This window comes from Microtus pennsylvanicus, chromosome 13 (assembly GCF_037038515.1).
Source record: "Microtus pennsylvanicus isolate mMicPen1 chromosome 13, mMicPen1.hap1, whole genome shotgun sequence".
In the NCBI taxonomy this organism is placed as follows: domain Eukaryota; kingdom Metazoa; phylum Chordata; class Mammalia; order Rodentia; family Cricetidae; genus Microtus; species Microtus pennsylvanicus.
In genome coordinates this window covers 74,981,072-75,003,492 of record NC_134591.1, presented here as the reverse complement: position 1 = coordinate 75,003,492, position 22,421 = coordinate 74,981,072, and the positions used below count along the sequence as shown (strand labels likewise).

Here is a 22,421-nt window from a genome sequence, read left to right as displayed (position 1 = left end):
CATGTTTCCTAGATATTTTGTGTTAAGCTTTTGTTAGATTTAATATTTACTTTGGCTGATGAGTCTATTTCCTTTATTGTATCTTCAGCACTTAAGATTCCCTCTTCCACCTCTTGTATTCTGCCATTTATGCTTGCATAATTGTGGTTCCTGATTGTTTTCTCATGATTTCTGTTTCTATAATTGTGGTGCCTGCACCACCTGGAACTGTGGTGGGGCAAGGGTTTGGTGAATAAAGAACACACAGAGACACAGGTCACTCTTGAAGCAAGCATGCTAATTTTATATATAACCTTATATAGTGCTCTCCTTAACTAGTGGCCATGCCATAGCTCTCGGAATTTTCCACTGCAAGCCCACTTGAAACCACTTACTTGTTATCAGGAACTCATGAGGGTTCCATGCTCAGTGCAGCTGCAAACATAGAAAAACAAGTTGTTTACTCTGGCAGGCAAGGTGCCATAGAAAGTTCAGGGTGTGAGGGTCTTCAGCTCCCAACAGCTTCCTCTTTTCTATATAATTAGACCAGGCCTGTATTAGATTGCAGAAGCACAAATTCACATCTGCTTGTTATCAAGAACACTTGCCTCTGCATGGAAGCCTCTGTCTTAGGTTGATTGTGACAGGCTCCTGTCTTACCTGTTTCTGGTTCACTGGCCTTCTCATAGCATGTTGACCCCATACTACACTTGGAGGAAGCCCACTTACTTATGCAAGCATTAGCTTCTTAGCAACAATATCAAAGCACTTGCTGTTGTTGCTGCTGATGTCTATTATAAAGGCAGAGCACTAAAAGCCCTCCTTCTACAAGAATTCCTAGGGCAACAGTCCCAGAACAGTTCTTCAGCAAGCCTAGGTCATAGCCTTAGTTAGAGAATCACCAAGATCTATACCAATGCAAACTATCCATCTCTATTTCATTTCCCCCTTTAAATGTAAACAAATATTTATAAACAATATTTGGGAATTTGGTTATAGTTCTCTTCAAACTGCTTTCTGCTTTTAGTTGGGTGAAATATTTTTGGGAGTGTTCACAGCAACCTTTCTGGGGATCTTGGTTCATCAAACCACATTAGTCTAGAATTAATCCACATGTTTTCATCTTCCGTGGAAACAAAAGAAGAATCTCTTTTCCAAAGCAACATATCCTTAGGCTCAAATTCTGAAGCCCAGGTACCTTTATGTTGGCTTATTTTAGCAGCCCGTACAATGGAATGTCTCTCTGTACTTAGCTCCTTCACAGTCAAAAAAGTCAAAGAAAACACAATAATATACATAATCCAGACTCTCTGTGTATATTCCATCTTTGTATGGCTTATTTTTCTTTGTTCATATTACTTTTTCTACAAGTTTACTTTATCTCTTTAAAGACTTTGTTTTATTTTAAGAATCTTCTCCCATCTTTACAATTCAATTCACCCTCTCATCTTTTATTTGTTACTTACCTGCAGGCCAGCCTAGAGGTGTTCCTAGGTCCTGATCCCAGAGGGGCCTCCACCTGTGGTACCTGCACCACCTGGAACTGTGGTTGGGCAAGGGTCTGGGGAGTAAAGAACACCCAGAGACATGGATCACCCTTGAAGCAAGAATGCCAATTCTTATTATGTTCCAAGGCAACTTATATAGTGTACTCCTTAACTATGGCCATGCTCTAACTCTCAGGGTTTTTCACTGCAAGCCCACCAGAAACCACTTCCTTGTTATCAGGAACTCATGAGGGTTCCATGCTCAGAGCAGCTGCAAGGATAGAAAAACAAGTTGTTTACTTTGGCAGGCGAGGTCATTTTCTTCTACCTCATCTATAATTGGTTGTTCAAGTCTTGCTGTTGTAGGGTCACTAGTTTTTATTGGTGTCCTGTTGCTCTTTGTGGTGTTACATGTGTTCTTACCTTGTCTGGCCATCTTTTCCTGTAGTTGGTGTCGTTGGGGTTGTCTGTGGCTCTGGTGATCAATCTTCCAGGTGCCAGTGAATCCAAGGCTTAGATCGCTGCTCCTCATGGTGCCGTCAGGGTCATGGTTCCAGTTACCCTGTTGGTCACTCTGTGTTCCTAGAGGTTGCTCAGTGCTCCTGTGGTTTGTTCTGCAATACCAGGGGTCATTTGGGTGTGCTCCCACAGAGATTGCTTGCTTGGGGCTTTTTCTGCTGAGGTTGTTGCCTTGGGCCTTCTCTAGCAGAGGTCCTGGCTCAGGCCTACTCCCTTGAAGGTTCTGGATTTATGCCCTGGACCTGCAGAGGTCTCTGGTTCCAGCCTATTCCCTTGAAGGTGCCAGACTTGTGCCCAAACCCACAGAGGTCTCTGGTTTCTGCCCATTCCCTCAAAGGTCCCAGAATCGTGCATGGACCCATAGAAGTCTCTGGTTCCTGCCTATTCCCTTGGAGGTTCAAGACTCACACTCAGACCCACAGAGGTCCTGGCTGAGTCCTACTCCCTTAGAGGTCCCAGACTCATGCCTGGACCCATAGAGGTCTCTGGTTCCAACCTACTCCATCAATGGTTGCTCCCTTGTACCTGCTTCTGTGGAGTTTGCTTCTCAGGCCTGCTCTGGCCTAGGTTGCTGGATCAGTCCTGTTTCCATAAATATTCCTGGTCTGGGCCCATTCCTGTAGAGGTCCCTGACTTGGGTTTGTGATGTGGGATTCCCCTCTGTGTGTTGCTTGTATTGGTTAATGAATAAAGAAACTGCCTTGGCCTGATAGGGCAGAATTTTGGTAGAAGACAGAACTGAATTCTGGGAGGAAGAAAGCAGAGTCAGAGAGACACCATGGATCTGCCAGAGACAGATGCTGGGAATTTTACCCAGCAAGCCACTGCCACATGGTGATATATAGATTAATAGAAATGGGCTAAATTAAAATAAGAGTTAGCCAATAAGAAGCTAGAGCTAATGGGCCAAGCAGTGTTTTAATTAATACAGTTTCTGTGTGGTTATTTTTGGGCTAAGCTAGCCAGGTGACTGGGACAAACAAGCAGCCTTCCCCTGCAACAGGTTGGTCCTGCAAAGGTCTCTGGCTCCAGGCTACTCCCTCAGAGGTCCAAAATTGGCATTTTAAGAATTATATTATTATTTGTCTAACTTCTGAATTTGGTGTCATTCTATTCATTGCTGATGTCAGTCTTTGTAAGAAATGCAAATCCCTCCATTGTAAAGGTGCTTCCCATTTTTTTTTATTGAGAAAAGGAGAAAAAAACACAAGTTTCCACCTCCTCCCAGCCTCCCATTTCCCTCCCCCTCCTCCCACTCTTCTCCCCCTCCCCCCACTCCTTTCCCCTTCCCTCTCCAGTCCAAGGAGCAGTCAGGGTTCCCTGCCATGTGGTAAGTCCTAGGTTCTCCCCCCTCCGTCCATATCTAGGAAGGTGAACATCCAAACTGGCTAGGCTCCCACAAAGCCAGCACATTACGTAGGATCAAAACCCCGTGCCATTGTCCTTGGCATCTCATCAGCCCTCATTGTTCGCCATGTTCAGAGAGTACTACGCTGCGGTAAAAAACAATGACTTCTCGAATTTTGCATGCAAATGGATGGAAATAGAAAACACTATCCTGAGTGAGATAACCCAGACCCAAAAAGATGAATATGGGATGTACTCACTCATAATTGGTTTCTAGCCATAAATAAGGGACACGGAGTCTACAATTGGTGATCCTAAAGAAGCTAAGTAAGAAGGTGAACCAAAGGAAAAACATATAGTTATCCTCTTGGCTATGGGAAGTAGACAAAGTTGCCGGGGAGAAAATTGAGATCTTGGGGGTGGGGTGGGATGGGGGTAAGGGGAGATGGGGAGAGAAAAGGGAGAAGGGGAGGAAGGAGGGAACTTGGGGAAAAAGGAGGATTGGGATAAAGGAAGGTTGGGTAGGGGAGCACGGAAGCACAATTCTTAGTTAAGGGAGCCACCTTAGGGTTGGCAAGAGACTTGAACCTAGAGTGGCTCCCAGGTGCCCAAGCCGAGGTTCCCAGTTAGTTCCTTGGGCAGCTGAGGATAGGGAACCTGAAATGACCCTATCCTATAGCAATACTGACGAATATCTTGCATATCACCATAGAAGCTTCCCATTTTTTAATGTGTGCAAATCTCTTTTAGTTAATTCCTCCCTTTAAGAATTCCAGATTGTCTTATCAAATCTGCAGAAAGTGATTATGAAGATGTGAGGTTTATTGTTGCTATGTAGAACAATAAAAACATGACTGGATTTCAAAGCAGTTGTCTAGTTTGGCAGCAGTCCAAGAAAAGGGGTTCATGGAGAGCCCACCAGGGGAGAAGAAAGAGAAACCTAACCAATAGGGTGGTGACTCCGGTTATCTCAGTGGGTTTGTCCATTCCAGACTAGGTGCAGTGAATACTGAGTTTGCCTATGTTAGTTTCTCAATATCTTTAAATACCCAAACCCAAAAGGGGGGAAGAAGGCAAGACTTCTTTACCATGATGCAATCAAGGAACAAACAAAGCAATTCCTATTGCAATACCCAAAACAGCAAGTAATCACATCCTAGGTCCTGTTAGTAGCCACACCTTAAGTCAAACCTCTTGCCAATAACCTCGAAGGAACAATAATAGGCCTGAAGTCTCTGACCGTTAGTCAAGGTGGAGGGGACCCACTTCTGTAGGCTCCGACAGCAAATCTTCCATCTATATAGTTCATTCTCTTTGTTTCCTGCTTGCAGTTGAAGATGTGATTTCTCAGCTTCTTGCTATGACTTCTGGTGCCATGTCCCTCCCACCATTATAGACTCTCCCTACAGTAGCATTTTCTTGAATAACACCTTCCTTCTCTAAGTTGTTTGTGGTCCTGGCATTTTATCACAGTAACTGAAGTAGCTCTACAGCATTCACGTCTTAACCTTAAGCAGAATTATCCATGCGTGTTTGCAGTGTTCTGTAGTTTCTCTGGCCTATACCACCAAACCCTTCCAAATTATTCTACAAACCAGTTTCAAGGTTCTAAGAGCATCTTGTCATGTTCAATCATAGCAATGGCCCTTCTTCTCTTGTACCAAATTTCCATATTCTTTTTGTGTTACTGGGACAGGACACTTGACAGAAGAGAGTGAGGGGGGAAGGACTTATATTGACCCATGTCTCCAGTAGGGTTTCAGGTCATTGTGAATCATAAATCATGTTAGAGTTCATGACAGTGGCTGTATCTGGACGATGCTCCTCACACCCTCAAGATAAGGCTACAGAGAATGCGGACCAGGTCCAAATGCAGGTGAAATCGTCAAAAGCCCATTTTTACCTCTTTACCTCTGTCGTTTAGATCATACATCTTGAAGGTTCCACAGTATTCAAACAGTCTATGCTACGAGGACTAATGTTAAAAATACGTGTTTTATGCACCCCTCAGGGCAGCACAATGGAGCCAATCCTGTTAGCACTGATGTAGCCCCGAAGTTGTAAGCAATGGAGAGCTGTCCTCATTTCACACCTGGTGGACCAACCCTACAGTTGCCAAGGCCCAGACCCAAGGATATGATTTGGCCCACCCCATCATCCACCCCATCTATGATCTTCACATGAAAGAACCTGACCTGTGGAGCCAAAGCTGCAGGATCTCAACACAGGGCAACAACAGGATATCCAGAAGGAGCCTTAGCAAGGGCCCAGAATTGATAGGGTATTAGAGTCCAGACTGATGACTCTGAAATGAACACTTGCAGGTCTAAAGATAAACGGACAAAGGGGTTCACAGCGTGACTCACTGTGTCGCTGCAGCTTCCACAATGAGATTTTCAGCTTTTCTCAGTTTTTCTTTTCATTTTTATTTTTTTTCTCTTAAATTTTGTTTTATTTGGGGGTGTGCAGGGGTGGAGCACAGTTGCGACAGGATGGGGAAATGAATGAGATCAAGGCACACGATAAAAAGACACGCAGAATAAATAAGCTACGAAAATATGTTTAGGAGGGCGTTTAACATCCAAAACCACAGCAAGGAAGGCCAACCACTAGCAGAGTTAAAAAAGAATCTAAGAATATAGGGCTTGGAGTACTTGCTACTATTGCAGAGCCAGAACCTTAGGGTTGGTGTGCTCCTCTTTTGAAACAGTTCACTCCCTCAACTCAAGGAGATGGGTTCATCTAAGAGCCTCTGTTGCTGCGTGCACTGTGCATGGCAAGAGCAAGAACCTCCTCTGTTGAAGGTGTAATCTGACAGCTGTTACTACAATTGATTCTTTGGTGTACCCTTCTGTTCTTTCAAGCGGACCAACCACTTCATGGTAATGGGTAAGAAGTAAGACTAGTCATGGGAAACATCCATAGGAAGCCTTGTCTCAGAAATAAAAACTGTTTTAAATTTTACTTCATTTTTAAATTAACATGTTTTTTTTTATTTTTAAACAATCTTTTTTATTTTACTTATCAATCCCCATTCCCTCCCTCTCCCCTCATCTTGCTCCCCTCACCTTCACCTCACCCCGCTACCCATCCTTTCCTCAGAAAGGGTAAGGCCTCCCTCCCATGGGGTGTCAACAAAGACTGTCATATCACTTGAGGTAGGACTAAGGCCCTCATCTCTCTATCTAGACTGAGCAAGGTATCTTCCATAGGGATTGGGTTCCAAAAAAAACTGTTTGTGCACTAGAGATAAATATTGGTCCCATGACCAGTGGCCCCACAAACTGCTCAATCTATACAACTGTCACCCACATTCAGAGGGCCTAATTTGATCCTATGTAGATTCCCCAGTTGTCAATCCAGAGAGAGTGAGTTCCCATTAGCTTGGGACAGCCATTTCTGTGGGTTTCCCCATCATGGTCTTGACACATTTGCTAATATTATCGCTCCTCTCTTGAAGAAGGATGCTTAAAAGAAACCCCACACTAGCTCAGTATTGAGAATAATAGATGATTATTTATTTAGGAGTAGACTCACAAATCAGAATCCTCTGCTGGAATGGAGAACAGCAACCGAATCCCACAGCCGGAAAAGGGGTCGGACACATGCTTTTTATATCAGCATAAATAGTCTAAGAGATCACGCCCCAGTGGGCAGGTAACTTAAAAGCTACTGGCTGTAGGATTTCCTACAGCACTACTACTCTTTATGACTGGAGCCCAGAAGCTTGGCCCAGTGCTTAGCTCTGAATTTCTGCATCTGCTTCCATCAGTTACTGGATGAAGGTTCTAAGATGACAATGAAGGTAGTCATCAATCTGCTTACAGAGGAAGACCAGTTAAGGCACCCTCTCCATTATTGCTTAGATTCTTAACTGGGGTCATCCTTGTGGGTTCCTGGGAATTTGCCTAGGGCCAGGTTTCTTGCTAACCATATAATGGCTCCCTCTATCAAGACGTCTCTCTTCTTGCACTTACTCTTTTACTCTGTCCTCCGTTCTCTCTCTCCCCCCTTCCCGCCTCTCTCTCTCTCTCTCTCTCTCTCTCTCTCTCTCTCTCTCTCTCTCTCCTCTCCTCTCCTCTCCTCTCCCTCTCAGACTTATTCACCTCTCATTGGCTGGCTTCTGTGGAGTGCTAAGAAACGGGTCATTATGTCAGTCATCCTGGAAGGAGAGGGCGGAGACAATAGCATGTAAAGCAGGATCAGGTGCTTGTCACTGCAGTTCTGAAGCAAGTTCCCTAGGACAACAGCTCCTGGGGGCTCTGGAGCTTCTGGGTCATGACTGTGCTGTGGCTGCTGCTGCTAGCAGGGCTGCCCACATTTTTACTGGGAGTATTTGTATGGGTTGTTCTTCAGAACTTTCCGACTTCAGAATTTCCGACCACCCTGAAGCATCCGGCCAAGCTATGGTTTATGCACTGTGTTGTGCAGTACCTCATATCTTTGGTGAGTTTTCTCTTGGGCCCCACAATGGGTTGGGGATTCACTTTGAAGCTTACCCTTCTCCTCTCATTCCCCTCTCTTCTTTCTCTAGGTTCTTATAAGACGAAGTTGGGGAAGTTTCTTGTCTCCCGCCTCTCACCATTCCCATCTCTTTTTCTTCCTTCCTTCTTTTCTCCCTCTTCCACTTTGTTTTTCCTCTTCTTTTCTTGTTGAGAAATGATCTCACAATGTAGTCTAGACTGGCCTTACCCTTAAACTGGCCATCCCTCACTCCCGTCTATTGAGGGATCTTATTACAGAGTGCCTCTCCAGTGTTGTGTATGAAGCTATTTTCTGAAGGCAGTGAGAATAATTTCAGACACAGGTGCTACCCACTAAAGCCTGATAGTTCCAAAACTACATTCAGCCACATCCCCCACCCACAATGTTCCATGTCCCTGTCTCTGGGTGATTCCTTACATGTACTTGAGATTAATTTATTAGCCTTTGTCTTTAGGTCAGGCCCTATTTGATGACATCCATGTAATGGATTCAGCCAGTCCTTTAGCATAGCTGCATGAACCTTGGAGCTCTTTGCTGGCTTTCTGGGCTGGAAGTTGTGGACAGGGATCAGCTCATGCTAATAAGTACAACAGATTTGTGAAGAGTTGTTTGGCCCCACATAAAAAGTAGGTAATTTGAATGAGGCTTGATGTCACAATTCTGACTGTAAAGCTGGTAGTTGCCAGATATTTCACAGGGATTACTTTCAAGGTGAGCTGAGGAGGAGGGGCAAAGGAGAAAGGTAAAAAGTGCACAGCCAGGCTGTCTCATAGGCATCGCCACTGTGTTCACACTGCCTCAGGAGCCCCTTGGGAAACTTCTCTGTTCCTCAGGGACCTCATCTGAAATGAAGTAATGGCTTCTGAAGAACTGTGCTGGTGAAAGCATTGTCTGGTACTTTGATAAGGCTTCATGGAGTCTGAAAAGATTATATATATATATATATATATATATGTGTGTGTGTGTGTGTGTGTGTGTGTGTGTGTGTGTAAATATATTCCTGCCCTGTGAAGATTTTTTTCACCACAAATAACAGATCAATTTAGAGAAATAAGTAAGTTTAAGAATCACATGCTAATTTGGGCTCCTGGCACTAAAATGAGGACCCTGGGTCTCCAGAGGCACAGAAACATGTGGATCATCCTAACCTTATTGTTTCACTTTAAAAACAATACTTATCTAGGCACCTGCGGATGCTGGCTTGCTGTGTGCTCACAGAAGACTTGGAGGTATCTAGTGTTTGCTGTGTAGAGTGTGTTCTATGTGGGAGACCCTGCCTGATCGTTCTAGCCCAGAGATTCCTGGGACATTGCCTATGAGGATAGTGAGCAGAATGATATCCAAGTGGTTGATGTTTATGTGACCCAAAAGAGAGAAAGGAGAGACAAGAAGTTTGTGTAAGAGGAAAAACTAGCCTGGAAACATTCTATGGTCCTCAAATGAGAAGTTTAGCCTTGCTTTGTGACCTCAACAACAAAACAAAAGAATATTTATTTTTTCTTTGAAAGTTTCATACATGACATTGACATTCAGATTTGTTGAACAGTCAATTATGATTTATTGTAGAGGTGAAGACAGGAGCGAACTAGCATGCATAGTATTATTTTTCCCATAGACCTCTGACTCAGTTGAAGGGAGACATCTAAATAATTCTACACTTACAATAGTGTCCTCAATGACCTCTAAGGGATTCTGGGCAGTGTAGTGATGGCCTCTAAGGAAGAAGCATCCATCAATGTAAGATGGAGGTAGAGGGTAATTTTCTATAGATTGTAACCCCAGAGCTTGGATATTCAAGTCATTTGGAACCTTCTGCAGCTTGCCAGGTAGGAGAACCTAATTCTGTACCTAAAGTCAGAGTACCCTTGTCCAATAATTGGTTACTGCCTGTAGGAACCTCAATTGTTTGCAGGGATATGAAGCATTTCTCTTGAGTCTCAGGAGCTGCCTGCTCTCTCTTGGAGGGAATGTTTCCGTACAGAAGAAATTCTGTACAACTCTCTACCCCTTTCTCTGCGTTTACTAACATCCTTTCTGACCCTTTCCTCCTCAGAGTTCGCTGAGTCTTAGAGGGGATAAGAACAACAGATGCCCTTTAAGGCTAATCACTGGGCCACTGTGCTCACCAGTAGTCACTTGTTCTCAGGAGGTTCATTGGTGGTTTTTGGTCCTCTGTGGGACACCGTCCGTTGCAAAAGGAATTCTGAGGGTGACAACAACAGTGCTCGATGGGCTTATGCACGAAGGATCAGAAGGCAGTTACTAAGCACATCACATACATGCGACAAAGAGTGTCGGGGATTCCCCTCTGGAAGCTATGGCCTCCTGAGCCACTGGGTTTTGTCTTGGCTTACAGTGCCAGACATGAACTCTCTCCTGTGTAGCGGGCCTCACATGCAATGGAAAAGCTGCCGATTGTCCCACAATAGTCATGTCGTTATTTCACCTGCAGGAACACCTGGCGCCTGGTACTATAGCAGGCGGGGAGCACAGCCGAGCAGGGCTAGCTGTGACAGCTCTCCTGCAGCAGCCCACATAGCACATATGGGCATTATTAGATAGCAAGTTAGAAGATAACTCCCACCTCCGTCCCAGCGCTCTATCTCCCTGCACTGCAACCAGACCAGGCGGTGTCTTCAGCAATAGTCTCACCATCTGGTCCTGGCGTGTACCCCACAGCAGTGGCAAGAGTCTCTTTGTTTTATAACACCTCAGGGGCATCCCTGGCCAACAAATTGCAGGTAGACAACCCATCTGTGGTGGTGTTTTCCTTTATCAAACATATGGCCTCTGGAAGAGCCCTTTTCACCTCTCCAGGTTGCCTCTGTATTTGACTCTGTTCTTTAACTGTTTTCCTAATAATTTATTAAAATGGGAGCCCAGTCCCAATTGGCCTGGGTGGTGTGTGGTTGTATCGTTGCTCCTGTTGAATTCACTCCCGTTTGGCGCATCATTTTGTGAAATGGCTATTCTTGCCGCATCAGTTCTCTGTGAGTGTCCATACTTACCACTGAATTGTGTGAGATGCTTGATGGTGGCTTCGATTGTTATTTGTGCACTTGGGAATGCTTGCAGGAAATCTGTTGTGGTTTCCGGGCAGTCATATTTGCATCCTCCCTGAAATGTATAAGTGCAATGCAGTGTACTTACTATCCTCTCTTGGGTCAAGTTGACGTGTTTATAGGCTCCATCCACATCTGTTGTCCCCAATGGGGAGGAAGTGCACACAGCTGTTTTTACTGCCCTACAATTATTTAAGCCTTCAGAAAAAGATGATCTTAGCCTGGTTAAAAGTCCCTTGTGCCTTTTTGCCTCAGTCCCATATGGCCCCTCTGTTTACCAAGTTGTAAAATGGGCAGGCAACTTGGGCAGGGTAGGGTGTGAAAATCTGCCAATATCCCAAGAGTTCAAGAATACCTGCATCTCTTTTATATTTGCAGACACTGGATGTTGTAGGACTTTTCTCAATGACTTTGTCAGGTATCATACATGTCTTACTTGACCCCATATCACTCCCAGGGATTTCACAGTAATCCTTGTGTCCTGTTGGATTGATCTTTCACCCTCCATTCTCTATTTTTGATGTGCACCTGTATTACATTTAGGTGGATTCTAGATTTGTAGAACACTAAGAGATTAGCAATCTGTCATCTGTGCAACTGACTTTTTACAGAGGATGGGTAGGGTAATAAAGCATGCACCTGGGTCACTATCCCATGAGAAATATATGGGTGTATAAAAGTAATTGTGGGCTATGCTTCTTATCATACATTATTGATGGTTTCAATTGAATACACATTGGCTTTGAGAAGCAGGGGCCAAATAAACACTAAAAAAAAATCATTAGTAAGTTGTAATAGTATGAAAATATTCTATTGATTGTCTCAATTATCTGGCTCTCTCATCCTGAAGCACCTCCATGGGGCCTTTATCCATTTTTTCACCTCTGTGGGCTTGCTCTGACCACATCACACAGTTTGCTTTAACTCAAACCAGTGAGGAATGGCTGTACCTATTCTTGAAGTTTGGTAAGCCCTAGAACACGAGTGCTTCCAACAATGGACGATCTCATGTCATCTCTTAGTAGAAAAGGCAAGCATACCTGTGCTCATGAGACAGTAAAACTAGATGACCTCAACTCTCAGGACTTAATTTCCTCAAGAGGATACCACATCATCGCCACTTAAAATGCCCAGCTCTTAAATCTGGCAATGGAACGTGAATGTGAGTTTTGATGGAACTTCCTTCACAGCGCCATCCTCATTTATTCGGGACCCTGTGGGAAGAAAAGTTGGAACAGGTTTCTTATCCAAAAAGAATGTGCTTCAGGGAGGGCTGCTACTTGTTCATTCCCAGCTGCCCAGCTAGCTTTGACCCGAAATAATCACACAGAAACTATATCAATTAAAACACTGCTTGGCCCATTGGCTCTAGCTTTTTATTGGATAACTGTTATATTAATTTAACCTATTTCTATTAACCTGTATATCGTCACATGGCAGTGGCTTACCGGCAGAGATTCGGCATGTTTGACTTTGGCGGCTCCATGGTGTCTCTCTGACTCTGCCTTCTTCCTCCCAGCAGTCAGTTCTATCACCCTCACCTACGTAAGTTCTGCCCTAGCAACAGGCCAAGGCAGATTCTTTATTCATTAGTGGTAATCACAGCACACAGAAGGGACTCCCGCATCAAGGATGTCCAGTGAGTTGTGTCCCCATGGCCCCTTTGCACCTGTAGTAAGCAGGCAAGGAATGGTGAAGACACCTGAGCAATGCTAATTGACTTCAGCAGCTACTCACTCACCACTCTGTCTCATGCCTCACTTTCCGTCCTTTGCCCACTACAGGGGAAAATCCTAGAGAACCTGAGAATCTGTGCCTTGCCCAGGTTTTTACAATGTGTCCAAAGTTTATTGCCACTGAAGAAGGATCCGAACATATTGGTGATTGACATGCATTTTGGAGCAGTCCCTGTGAGGCTCCTCAAGCCCAAGGAATTGTCTCCCAAACTCCGGCGAGGCATCATCTTCTATCATGGAGGAGCTGGAATATTTGGAAGCCTGGGTAAGAAGTTAGCATTCGAGCCGGGCGGCGGTGGCGCACGCCTTTAATCCCAGCACTCGGGAGGCAGAGGCAGGCGGATCTCTGTGAGTTTGAGACCAGCCTGGTCTACAAGAGCTAGTTCCAGGACAGGCTCCAAAACCACAGAGAAACCCTGTCTCGAAAAACAAAAAAACAAAAAACAAAAAAACAAAAAAAAAAGAAGTTAGCATTCGAGGTGGGGAGGAAGGTATCCTTCAAAGGTAGAATCTGGTGCATGTTCTCCTGTGGACTTGAAAGGAAGAGTTAATGGAGGTAGAAGTTGGAGCTTCTTAAAGAGAGGGTGGGCGCAGATTCAGGGCACATCCCAGTCAGTGGGTTGCAGCCAATATAGCAATGTGTCTATGTTGGTCTAAGTCTAGATTGGGGCAGCATGTCAGAGTAGGGCTGTGCTGGAGCCGGATGTGATTCCTTTCTTTCCTCTCCACTCATAGCACTGAACATTTCTGCCTTTTCACCACACTCTCAGATTCATGCACTTTCCTCAGCCTGGTTGGCACATGGTGGGGGAAAAATCCAGTCACTTTATCCCCTTCCCTGCTGAACCCAAACATAGTGTCCTGACTCTACTTCTCATCTTGGGTTTCAGCCTTCTCTTCCCTCCAGAAGGGTCCAAAAACACACTTTAGAGCATGCCATGGCTGCACTGTACCCCTCCATACCCCGTGACGCCCTTCCCAGTCTTGTCTCTGGTGTCTCTTCCTGCCCTTCATGCGGCGTCGACACTGAACTTCTCTATCTCTGGGTCCACCAAGAAAGCTGCTGTCCCGGGGTCTGTGGTGGAAAGAGCTTGGTTCTCGTCACAGCCGCTTTAATACCGAGTCTTTTCTTGCAGACTGTTACCATGGCCTTTGCAGTTTCCTGGCCAGTGAGACAGACTCCGTGGTGCTGATGGTGGGGTGAGTGTCCTGAGATGATTGGGGACTCATATATGCTAGGGTATTTATTGGAACCCTCTGGGTGACATTAGACTATAGAAAGGGGCCCTGAACTTGGGGTGCTATTTTTATATTTTTCATGTACATCTCCTGTAAAGGCGTAGGATGCCACCATACCCTAGGTCTTGACAATTTTTCACATGAAGTATCGAACACCCTTGGCTCCTTAAAGCTACAGCCGCTATTTCTCCAGCTTTTGTGTCTCCTGTTGTGATCACATTATTGACTGCCTGCTGTTGGATTCAAGTTCTTTTGTTAGCATTGCCACTCTGCTACCCTAGCCCTTCCTGCCATTCCTGTAGCTTCACCTCTGCTCCTGGATGGCCACTGGATATTCCCTGTGACTTGGCTGTCACCGTTCTCAAGGCTTCTGGCTTCTTCCGACGGTCAGTCATCATCACTATCAAACTTTCAGTAGCCTTTGTGGCTCTACCACCGTCATGGCTCAGCTCTTCTGTGCCTCTGCTCTTATTGGCAACATTACTTCTTTCTGGTAACCTCCTCAGTCTACTCTACAAAAGCAGTTAGGAAATAACCTCTAGGGAGAGGCTGTTTACCGGGTCAAATGTTGCAAACCAAGGCAGTGGCCAACATAGGAAGATGTCTTCCAGCTGGCTCACAAAGTTAACACAACAACTTGCTAATCTAATAAGGAAAGAGTGTGTGCCCTGGTGTCAGTATGCCTTCATATATAATTGTGTTTATGAGAAACATACTTTCCCTTCTGTACTAGGCCAGAGTCCTTCTGCTAGGCAGATAACCTGGGTAATTCCTGTTCTCTGGCCTCATATTACAAGGAAAATCTATTTCAAATTGTTTGAAACACTTTTGGCTGTGGCTACAACTTCAAGAGCTAAGGTTGTGTTTTAGTGGCAAGTGGCCACAATTATTGTGTAGCTTCCTTAATGTTTGTGTGGTGTTCCAAATAACCTGCGTTGTTATAAGTCTAGCTGACAGCCACACTAACAGTCATTTTCTCAAAACTGCCTCACACAGGAGTCTAAGAGCTCCCCATTGAGGAGTCCAATTGCCTAATCTCCTAACACCTTTGCTTAACCACAGGAACATTAACATTAGAATGAATGTCTTCGGTGTGGACTTAAACCCTGGTATAGACTTAAAGTGTGTTAAGGGGTGAATTTTAATATTGCTTACCATGTGCCTCCCACATCAGGGAAAGGTGAGTCTAGGAAGAGGTGAGACCAGCTGAATCCAACAGCCTTTGTCGGTTGCTTTGTTTCCTAAGATATCATCTTTGAACTTGCTGAATTCTGTAAGTGGTGTGCTCATCTATGGGAAGCAGTGTGGGTGAAATGGAGCATCCTGGTATCCCCGATTCTCAAGGATCCTCAAGTCCATGAAGGAAAAGTGAGGGTCGCTATGTTTACTTGTTAGGATCACTCTGAGGATAGAATCTGGTTTGGCTCCTTTTGAGAGTAGAGGATGACGATGGAAATGGCCTCCGGTGACCTCTTTGTAAAGAAGCTTGCTGTGTTTGCTCCCTCCTCCTCAGGTACCGCAAGCTTCCTAGCTACCATCATCCTGTCCTTTTTAATGATTGCCTGAGTGCCACCATCTACTTCCTGAAGAACCTGGAATCCTTTGGGGTGGACCCATCCCGGGTAGTTCTCTGTGGAGAGAGTATTGGAGGTTCAGCTGTGGCCACTGTCATACAGGTCTTAACCAGCATTCCCAGTCTACCCCAGATCCGGGCTCAAGTCCTGATTTATCCACTAGTAAATTTTGTCAATTTTCAGTTACCATCACATCAACAGAGCAAAAATGTGCCATTCCTTACCAGAGACATGCTGTTTATGTGTCTGTGTAAATACCTGGCCATAGATCTCTCTTGGAAAGATGCCATTTTGGCAGGTGCTATTATACCTCTGGATAAGTGGAAGAAATACAAGAAATGGCTTAGCCATGACAACATCCCCAGAAGGTTCTGGAGCCAAGACATACAACTGGAGTCTTTTGGACCTTTTGATGAGGCTGCCTACCTAGAAACCCAACATGTTTGGAGTTTAGAAATTTCACCTGTCCTAGCAGATGACAAGATCATGTCTCAGTTTCCTCAGACGTTGCTGGTGAGCTGTGAGAACGACATCCTCCGGGACGATGCCTTGCTCTACAAGAAGCGCTTGGAAGACCAGGGCGTCCCCGTGAACTGGTACCATGTGGAAGATGGCTTTCACGGATGCACGATTTTATTTGATAAGAAGTGTCTTTCTTTCCCTTGCTCTATGAAAGTTGTAAATGCTGTTATTGGTTACATAAAGGGTATCTGATATTAAAATTGAGCTTTCTGTGAACTGGAGCCAGGAAAACCTATGCTTCAGCTGGGTTCCATGTTTTTGGGGAAAGGAGATGCTGAAACAATCATGATCCAGGAAGAAATGAGGATGTGGGAACAAAGAACTCTTGGCTTCTTGCTCAGCCAATTCTAATTTGTGCTCTCTTCCTACACGACCAATATCATGTGTTGGATCCAGCCACAGTCTCTACTCTTTCAATAGGTACATATTGTAGTCATAAGAAATGGTCTTTGAAAGTTTTGAAAGCTTACTCAGGTCTTTGTAGAAGAAATGCCACACAGGCCCACTGTCACTGGTGAATCTTTATTAATTCTGAGAAAAGATTTTTTTGGACCTCATCCCTGATACTTGTCTTGCTGTTGCTCCTGAGGGCAAGGTCACTGCTCACCCACTTTGCTGCTACCTGTCCTGAGAAATGATTTTCAATGAACTCCCCCTAAAGAAGCGACCCTTAGCCTGAGTTCTGTCAGCTGTCTCTCATTGTCCCTACCTGGGCATGCTCTCCGGCAGTGCCTGGTGAGCCTACTCAACACAGCCTGAGGCAAGGAATGGTTCCCTGGGTGTGACTCACTCACACCACTCACTCATACCACCAAGGACTGATCCATTCTTGGCCAGGCAAGGAGCAGGATCTTCTGTCTAGATTGCTGTAAGGGGCATAAAAATGGGGGTTTGTGAGCTCTCCTGTCCTCCTGCCCTCAGGGCTGGCTCACCTGCTTTCCTGACAACAGGGTTGGCTCTAGTTTTCTGCCGCAGAGGGGTACAGTGTCTGCCCTCCTGTTTGCTACTGCTGATGAGGGACAGGGCTAGTTCTCCCACTGTTGTGACCCCGTGCCTACTCTCCTCATCTGCCAGAGGTAGGAGGGTGGTTGGGAGGAGGAGGGTATCTTTCCCCCACCCATGCCACCACATGGTAGACAAGCAGGGGGTGGACATGGTTAGCCCTGCTGTTCTCAACCTCCTCGGGGCAGCTCACCTGCATCCCTGACAACAGGGTCAGATCTAGTGTGCTGCCTAGGTGGGGTGATGCCTGTGGTGAGAGGTGAGGCCACATTTCCTGATTCCATGGGCCATTTCTCCTGCTGTGGTATCTACTGAGGGGCAGAATCACCTATCCCAGGGCCATTTCAGGGTGGGGACATCTTAGCCCAGGCTCTCTGATTTCAACAAGATTGTTTCCTAAGACCCCATGGTAACACAGGCCATTAACATGAACACTGACCCCAGCTCTAGAAATACTCTAGACCTTGACAGGGCCCTGGGGCAACAGCCTGGGCCTGGGTGTCACCCTGACCCTGGTGGCATCACAGGCTGCCCAGATCAGTATCCCACTGTGGTAGCATGGCTCTTGGACACAAACATGGTCTCAGGTGGTCAAGCAGATCCTGGGCATCTGGACAGGCCCTTGGCAGTAACAGGGACCATGAACATCGGTTCAGACACTGGCTGCTGTAAAACCACGAACCTAGACATGGGCAGGGTAGCAACACTGACCTGGATGATACCATGGCCCTGAATGACAGGGCAGGCCATTTAGATCAGCACGGCCCTGGTGGTAGCATGGATCCTGGACACCCTCATGACCACAGGTTGCAACCAAGACCCCGGGTAACAGTGTGGCCTTTGGTAGCAACATGGCTCACACACATCAATATTGATACCCTGGCTGTGGTAGGACCACACACCCAGACATGGTCCTCAGCAGCAGCCTGGGCCTTGATGTCACCATAGCCCTAGGAGGCGGTGCAGGCCACCTAGATCAGCATGGCCCCCAGAGGAGCATGGCCTTCAGATACCAACCTGGCCCTAAGTGGCTGCCTAGACTGCAGACCTCTGCACAGTCCTCAGTGATGATAGGAGTCATAGATCTCAACTCATGCCCTCTCAGCTGCTTCAGGGCCTCCGACCAAGTGTGGTCCTTGACAGTAGCCCAGACCCTGAAATGGTCTTGGATTCAGGTGGCCAGCAGGCCATCCACTTTAGCCTCAATGTGACCATCCTCACCTCTTCATATCACAGTCTAGGTAGAGTCATCTCCTAGGCCGCTGAGGGTAGGAATGATATCCATGGAATCGGTGCACCAAGACTTTTCTATCTGCGGGGTTTGGGGAAAGAAAGACACGAACACACTTTTCTGATGCATTCCTTCTTTATCTCACATGTGCGTCTCATAAAGTTCCATCTTCCTTTGTCCTCCATAGCTTAAAGAACCCACAAAATCTTTCAGGCATTACATTTGAAGGTCCCATTCCATTTCTGAAATAAATAACAAAAACAGAGGCACGCGGCAACTCACATGCAATATATTTAAATAACATGTCGCAGAGCAAGGAAGGAGCATTTTTTCCTTTGTCAACTCCCTGATTGGTGGGCTGTAACTTGTAGCTGCAAAGAAAGAATCAGTCATTTTGTTATCTATCTAGAGAGGTAGTCTTAAAGTCTTAAAAAGGATTTTGAAGGAGTTATACAACAAAACTATTAAGGAGTCTAAGAAAAATAAGGAAATTGTGTACTATATCCTATACTTCGGAGTGTATAAACATTTTAAGCTATTGTTTTGTGATTTGGAGTCCTAGAAGCCAGGTTTACTTGTACTCAGAGATTACCCTGTTTGGTGTGTAGTAGATTCTTTAGTTTGGACTCAGAATTACTGTAAATCCTTTTAATATTAGTTCAATCGGCACTCTCCAAGACACAGCGACACTAGAAGCATTTTAAATCTTAAAATGTATTTTCCGCTCTGTGTGTAGCTTTAGGTCATTAAAAAGGAAACTTGTAACTCTTTCTCGGGGTTATGGAGTCAGATTATTTTTTGCAGTCCTGGCTAGTAAGAAAATCTTTACCGATGGTATATCTGAAAAAAGTCATTTTTGTTTCTGGACCTCAGCTACTTGGCAAATTGCTTTGTGGAAGGTTCAAGGCCCTCATTACTATATCTAGGCTGAGCAAGATATCCATCCAAGGAGAATAGGTCCCCAAAAAGCCAGTACATGCAGTAGGGATAAATTCTGGTACCACTGCCAGTGGCCCCTCAGTCTGCCCCAGCCATGTAACTGTCAGCCACATTCAGAGGGACTAGTTTTGTCCTATGCTTGTTCCTTCCCTGTTTGGCTGGAGTTGGTGAGCTCCCATTAGCTCAGGTAGACTGTTTCAGTGGGTGACCCCATCATGGTCTTGACCTCTTTCCTCATATTCTCATTCCTCCCACTCTTCAACTGGACTTTGGGAGCTCAGTCAAGTGCTCCAATACAGGTCTCTGCCTCTGTTTCCATAAGTTGCTGGATGAAGGTTCTATGGTCATATTTATTCATCAGTCTTACTACAGGGCAAGTCAAGATAGGGCCTCTTCTTCTTTATTGCTTAGGGTCTTAGCTGGAGTCATCCTTCTGGATTTCTGGGAATTTCCCTAGAGCTAGGTTTCTGCTAACCCTATAATGGCTCCCTCAATAAAGATATCTCTTTCCTTGCTCTCATCTCTGCTCTTCTTCCATCTTGACCATCCCATTCCCTCAAGCTCTCCTCTACCCTCCCCTTCTCCCGTCCTCTTCCCCTTCTCCCCTCCTTCTCCCCAACCCCCATGCTCCCAATTTTGTCAGGCGATATTGTCTGTTTCCAATTCCCAGGTGGATTTATATGTTTTTCTTTGGGTTCACCTTATTACTTAGCTTCTTTATGATCATGAACTATAGGTTCAATATCCTTTGTTTATAGCTAGAATCCACTTATGAGTGAGTACATACCATATTCATATTTTGGGTCTGGGTTACCTCACTCAGGATAGTGTTTTCTAATTCCATCCATTTGCATACATGTTTCAAGATGTCATTGTATTTTACTGTTGAGTAGTACTCTAATGTGTAAAATGTGCCACATTTTCTTTATCCATTCTTCGGTTTAGTGGCATCTAGGTTCTGGCTATTACAAATAATGCTGCTATAAATATAGCTGAACAAGTGCCTTTGTAGTATGACTGAGCATCTTTTGGGTATATGCCCAAGAGTGGTATTGCTGGATCCTGAAGTAGGTTGATTCACAACTTCCTGAGAAACCATCATACTGATTTCCAAAGTGATTTGTACAAGTTTGCATTCTTACCAGCAATGGATGAGTTTCCCCCTTACTCCACATGTTATTTGTGGCTATTGTGAAAGGTGATGTTTCTCTGATTTCCCTCTCAGCTTCTTTATCATTTGTATATAGGAGGGTTACTGATTTTTTTGAGTTATTCTTGTATCCTGTCACATTAATGAATGTATTTATCAGCTGTAGGAGTTCTATGGTAGTTTTTTTGGGGTTACTTATATACACTATCATATCATCTGCAAATAACAAAAGTTTGACTCTTCCTTTCCAATTTGAATCCCCTTGCTCTCCTTTTGTTGTCTTATTGCTATTGCTAACACTTCAAGAACTATGTTGAAGAACTATGGAGAGAGTGGACAGCCTTGTCTTGGTCCTGATATTAGTTTCTCTCCATTTAATTTGATGTTAGCTGTCGGCTTGATGTATATTGCTTTTATTATATTTAGATATGTTCCTTGTATCCCTGCTCTCTCTAAGACCTTTATCATGAAGGGATGTTGTATTTTGTTGGAATCTTTTTTTTGCCATCTAACAAGATGATCATACAGTTTTTATTTTTCAGTTTGTTTATATGGTGGATTACGTTGACAGATTTTCATATGTTGAACCATCCCTGCATCTCTGGGATAAAGCTGACTTGGTTATGGTGGATGATGGTTATGATGTGTTCTTGGATTTGATTTGCCTTCAATCAAATATTTGGATTTAATATTTTATTGAATATTTTTGCATCAATGTTTATGAGGGAGACTGGTCTGTAATTCTCTTTCTTAGTAATGTCTTTCTGTGGTTTGGGTATCAGGGTTATTGTAGCCTCATAGAAAGAGTTTGGCAATGTTCCTTCTGTTTCTATTGTGTGGAACAATTTGAGGAGTATTGGTATTAGTTCTTCTTTGAAAATCTTGTAGAATTCTGAGCTGATACCATCTGGTCCTGGGCTTTTTTGTAGTTTGGAGACTTATGATGACTGTTTCTATTTCTTCAGCAGTTATAGGTCTGTTTAATTTGCTTATCTGGTCTTGATTTAATTTTGGTAAGTGATATTTATCCAGAAAGTTGTCCATTTCCTTTAAGTTTTCCATTTTTTTTAGAGTACAGGTTTTTGAAATATGACCTGATGATTCTCTGTATTTCCTTCATGTCTATTGTAATGTCCCCCTTTTCATTTCTCATTTTGTTAATTTGGATATTTTCTGTCTGCCTTTTAGTTAGTTTGGATAAAGGTTTGTCTGTTTTGTTGATTTTCTCGAAGAACCAACACTTTGTCTCATTGGTTCTTTGTTTTGTTCTCTTTGTTTCTATTTTGTTGATTTCAGCTCTCAATTTGATTATTTCCTGATGTCTAGTTCTCTTGGGTGGGTTTGCTTCTTTTCGTTCTAAAGTTTTCAAACGTTCTATTAATTCACTAGTGTGGGATTTTTCTCAACTTGTGCTAATTTTTTAGGAGAGATTAATAGCAATTAAGTTTATAAAGAGAACTACTTAGATCATTCCCCACATTGTAAGTGATACACCAATAATTAGAGCTCATACATTTCTCTACTGATGTGAGAAAATCAAGAAAGGGTGTTTACAAATCAGAAGATTTAAATAAGGTGGAACAAAGCCCTTATAATTCTGTCCAAAAGGCAGAATTATATGCTTATTCTCATGGCACTGAGGGATTTTAAAGAACTTCTCAATATAGTTATTGATTCAAAAATATACAGAAGGAGTTGTCTTGCATATTGAAAGTGCTGAATTTATATCAGATGATACAGAATTGACTTCATTATCCATACAGGTTCAACTGTCTGAGAAATAAAACTCTCTGTCTTAAATATTAGATAAAATATGATTATATCATTTTTTTCTCTTACCCTTTCCCTATTCTCCCCATCTTGATCCTCCTATGCCACCTCCTTACACCTAAATTTTGGCCTCTTTTTCTATAACTATGGTTGTTATATTTATATATTAATACTTGCTGAGTCATTCAGTGTTCGTTGTATGTACTGAATTTTAGGGCTGTTGTTTGCAGGGTAATCCTGGACAAGGAAAGACATTTTGTAGTTAATATATGCTCGGAGGAGCTATTGCTTTAAGGACTAGCCTTGCTATTCCCCATCACGTATCTATTTTATCTAGCCTGTGTCTGCGGCCCTCTTGTTCTGTGGAGAAGGTTGCCCT

The 22,421-nt window shown here is 44.2% G+C and overlaps 1 protein-coding gene across 1 annotated transcript in view; it reads left to right on the top strand.

Annotated features, from left to right (window-relative positions):
* The window catches only part of LOC142833354 (arylacetamide deacetylase-like 4), an 86,120-nt gene extending 69,978 nt beyond the window's left edge, over positions 1-16,142 (top strand). The window contains exons 2-5 of the mRNA XM_075944635.1: positions 5,344-5,656; positions 12,664-12,880; positions 13,752-13,815; positions 15,368-16,142. Coding sequence (XP_075800750.1) covers positions 12,769-12,880; positions 13,752-13,815; positions 15,368-16,142 — 951 coding nt within the window. The 5' untranslated portion in view covers positions 5,344-5,656; positions 12,664-12,768. The remainder of the gene's footprint in view (positions 1-5,343; positions 5,657-12,663; positions 12,881-13,751; positions 13,816-15,367) is intronic.
* Positions 16,143-22,421: the final 6,279 nt, after the last annotated feature.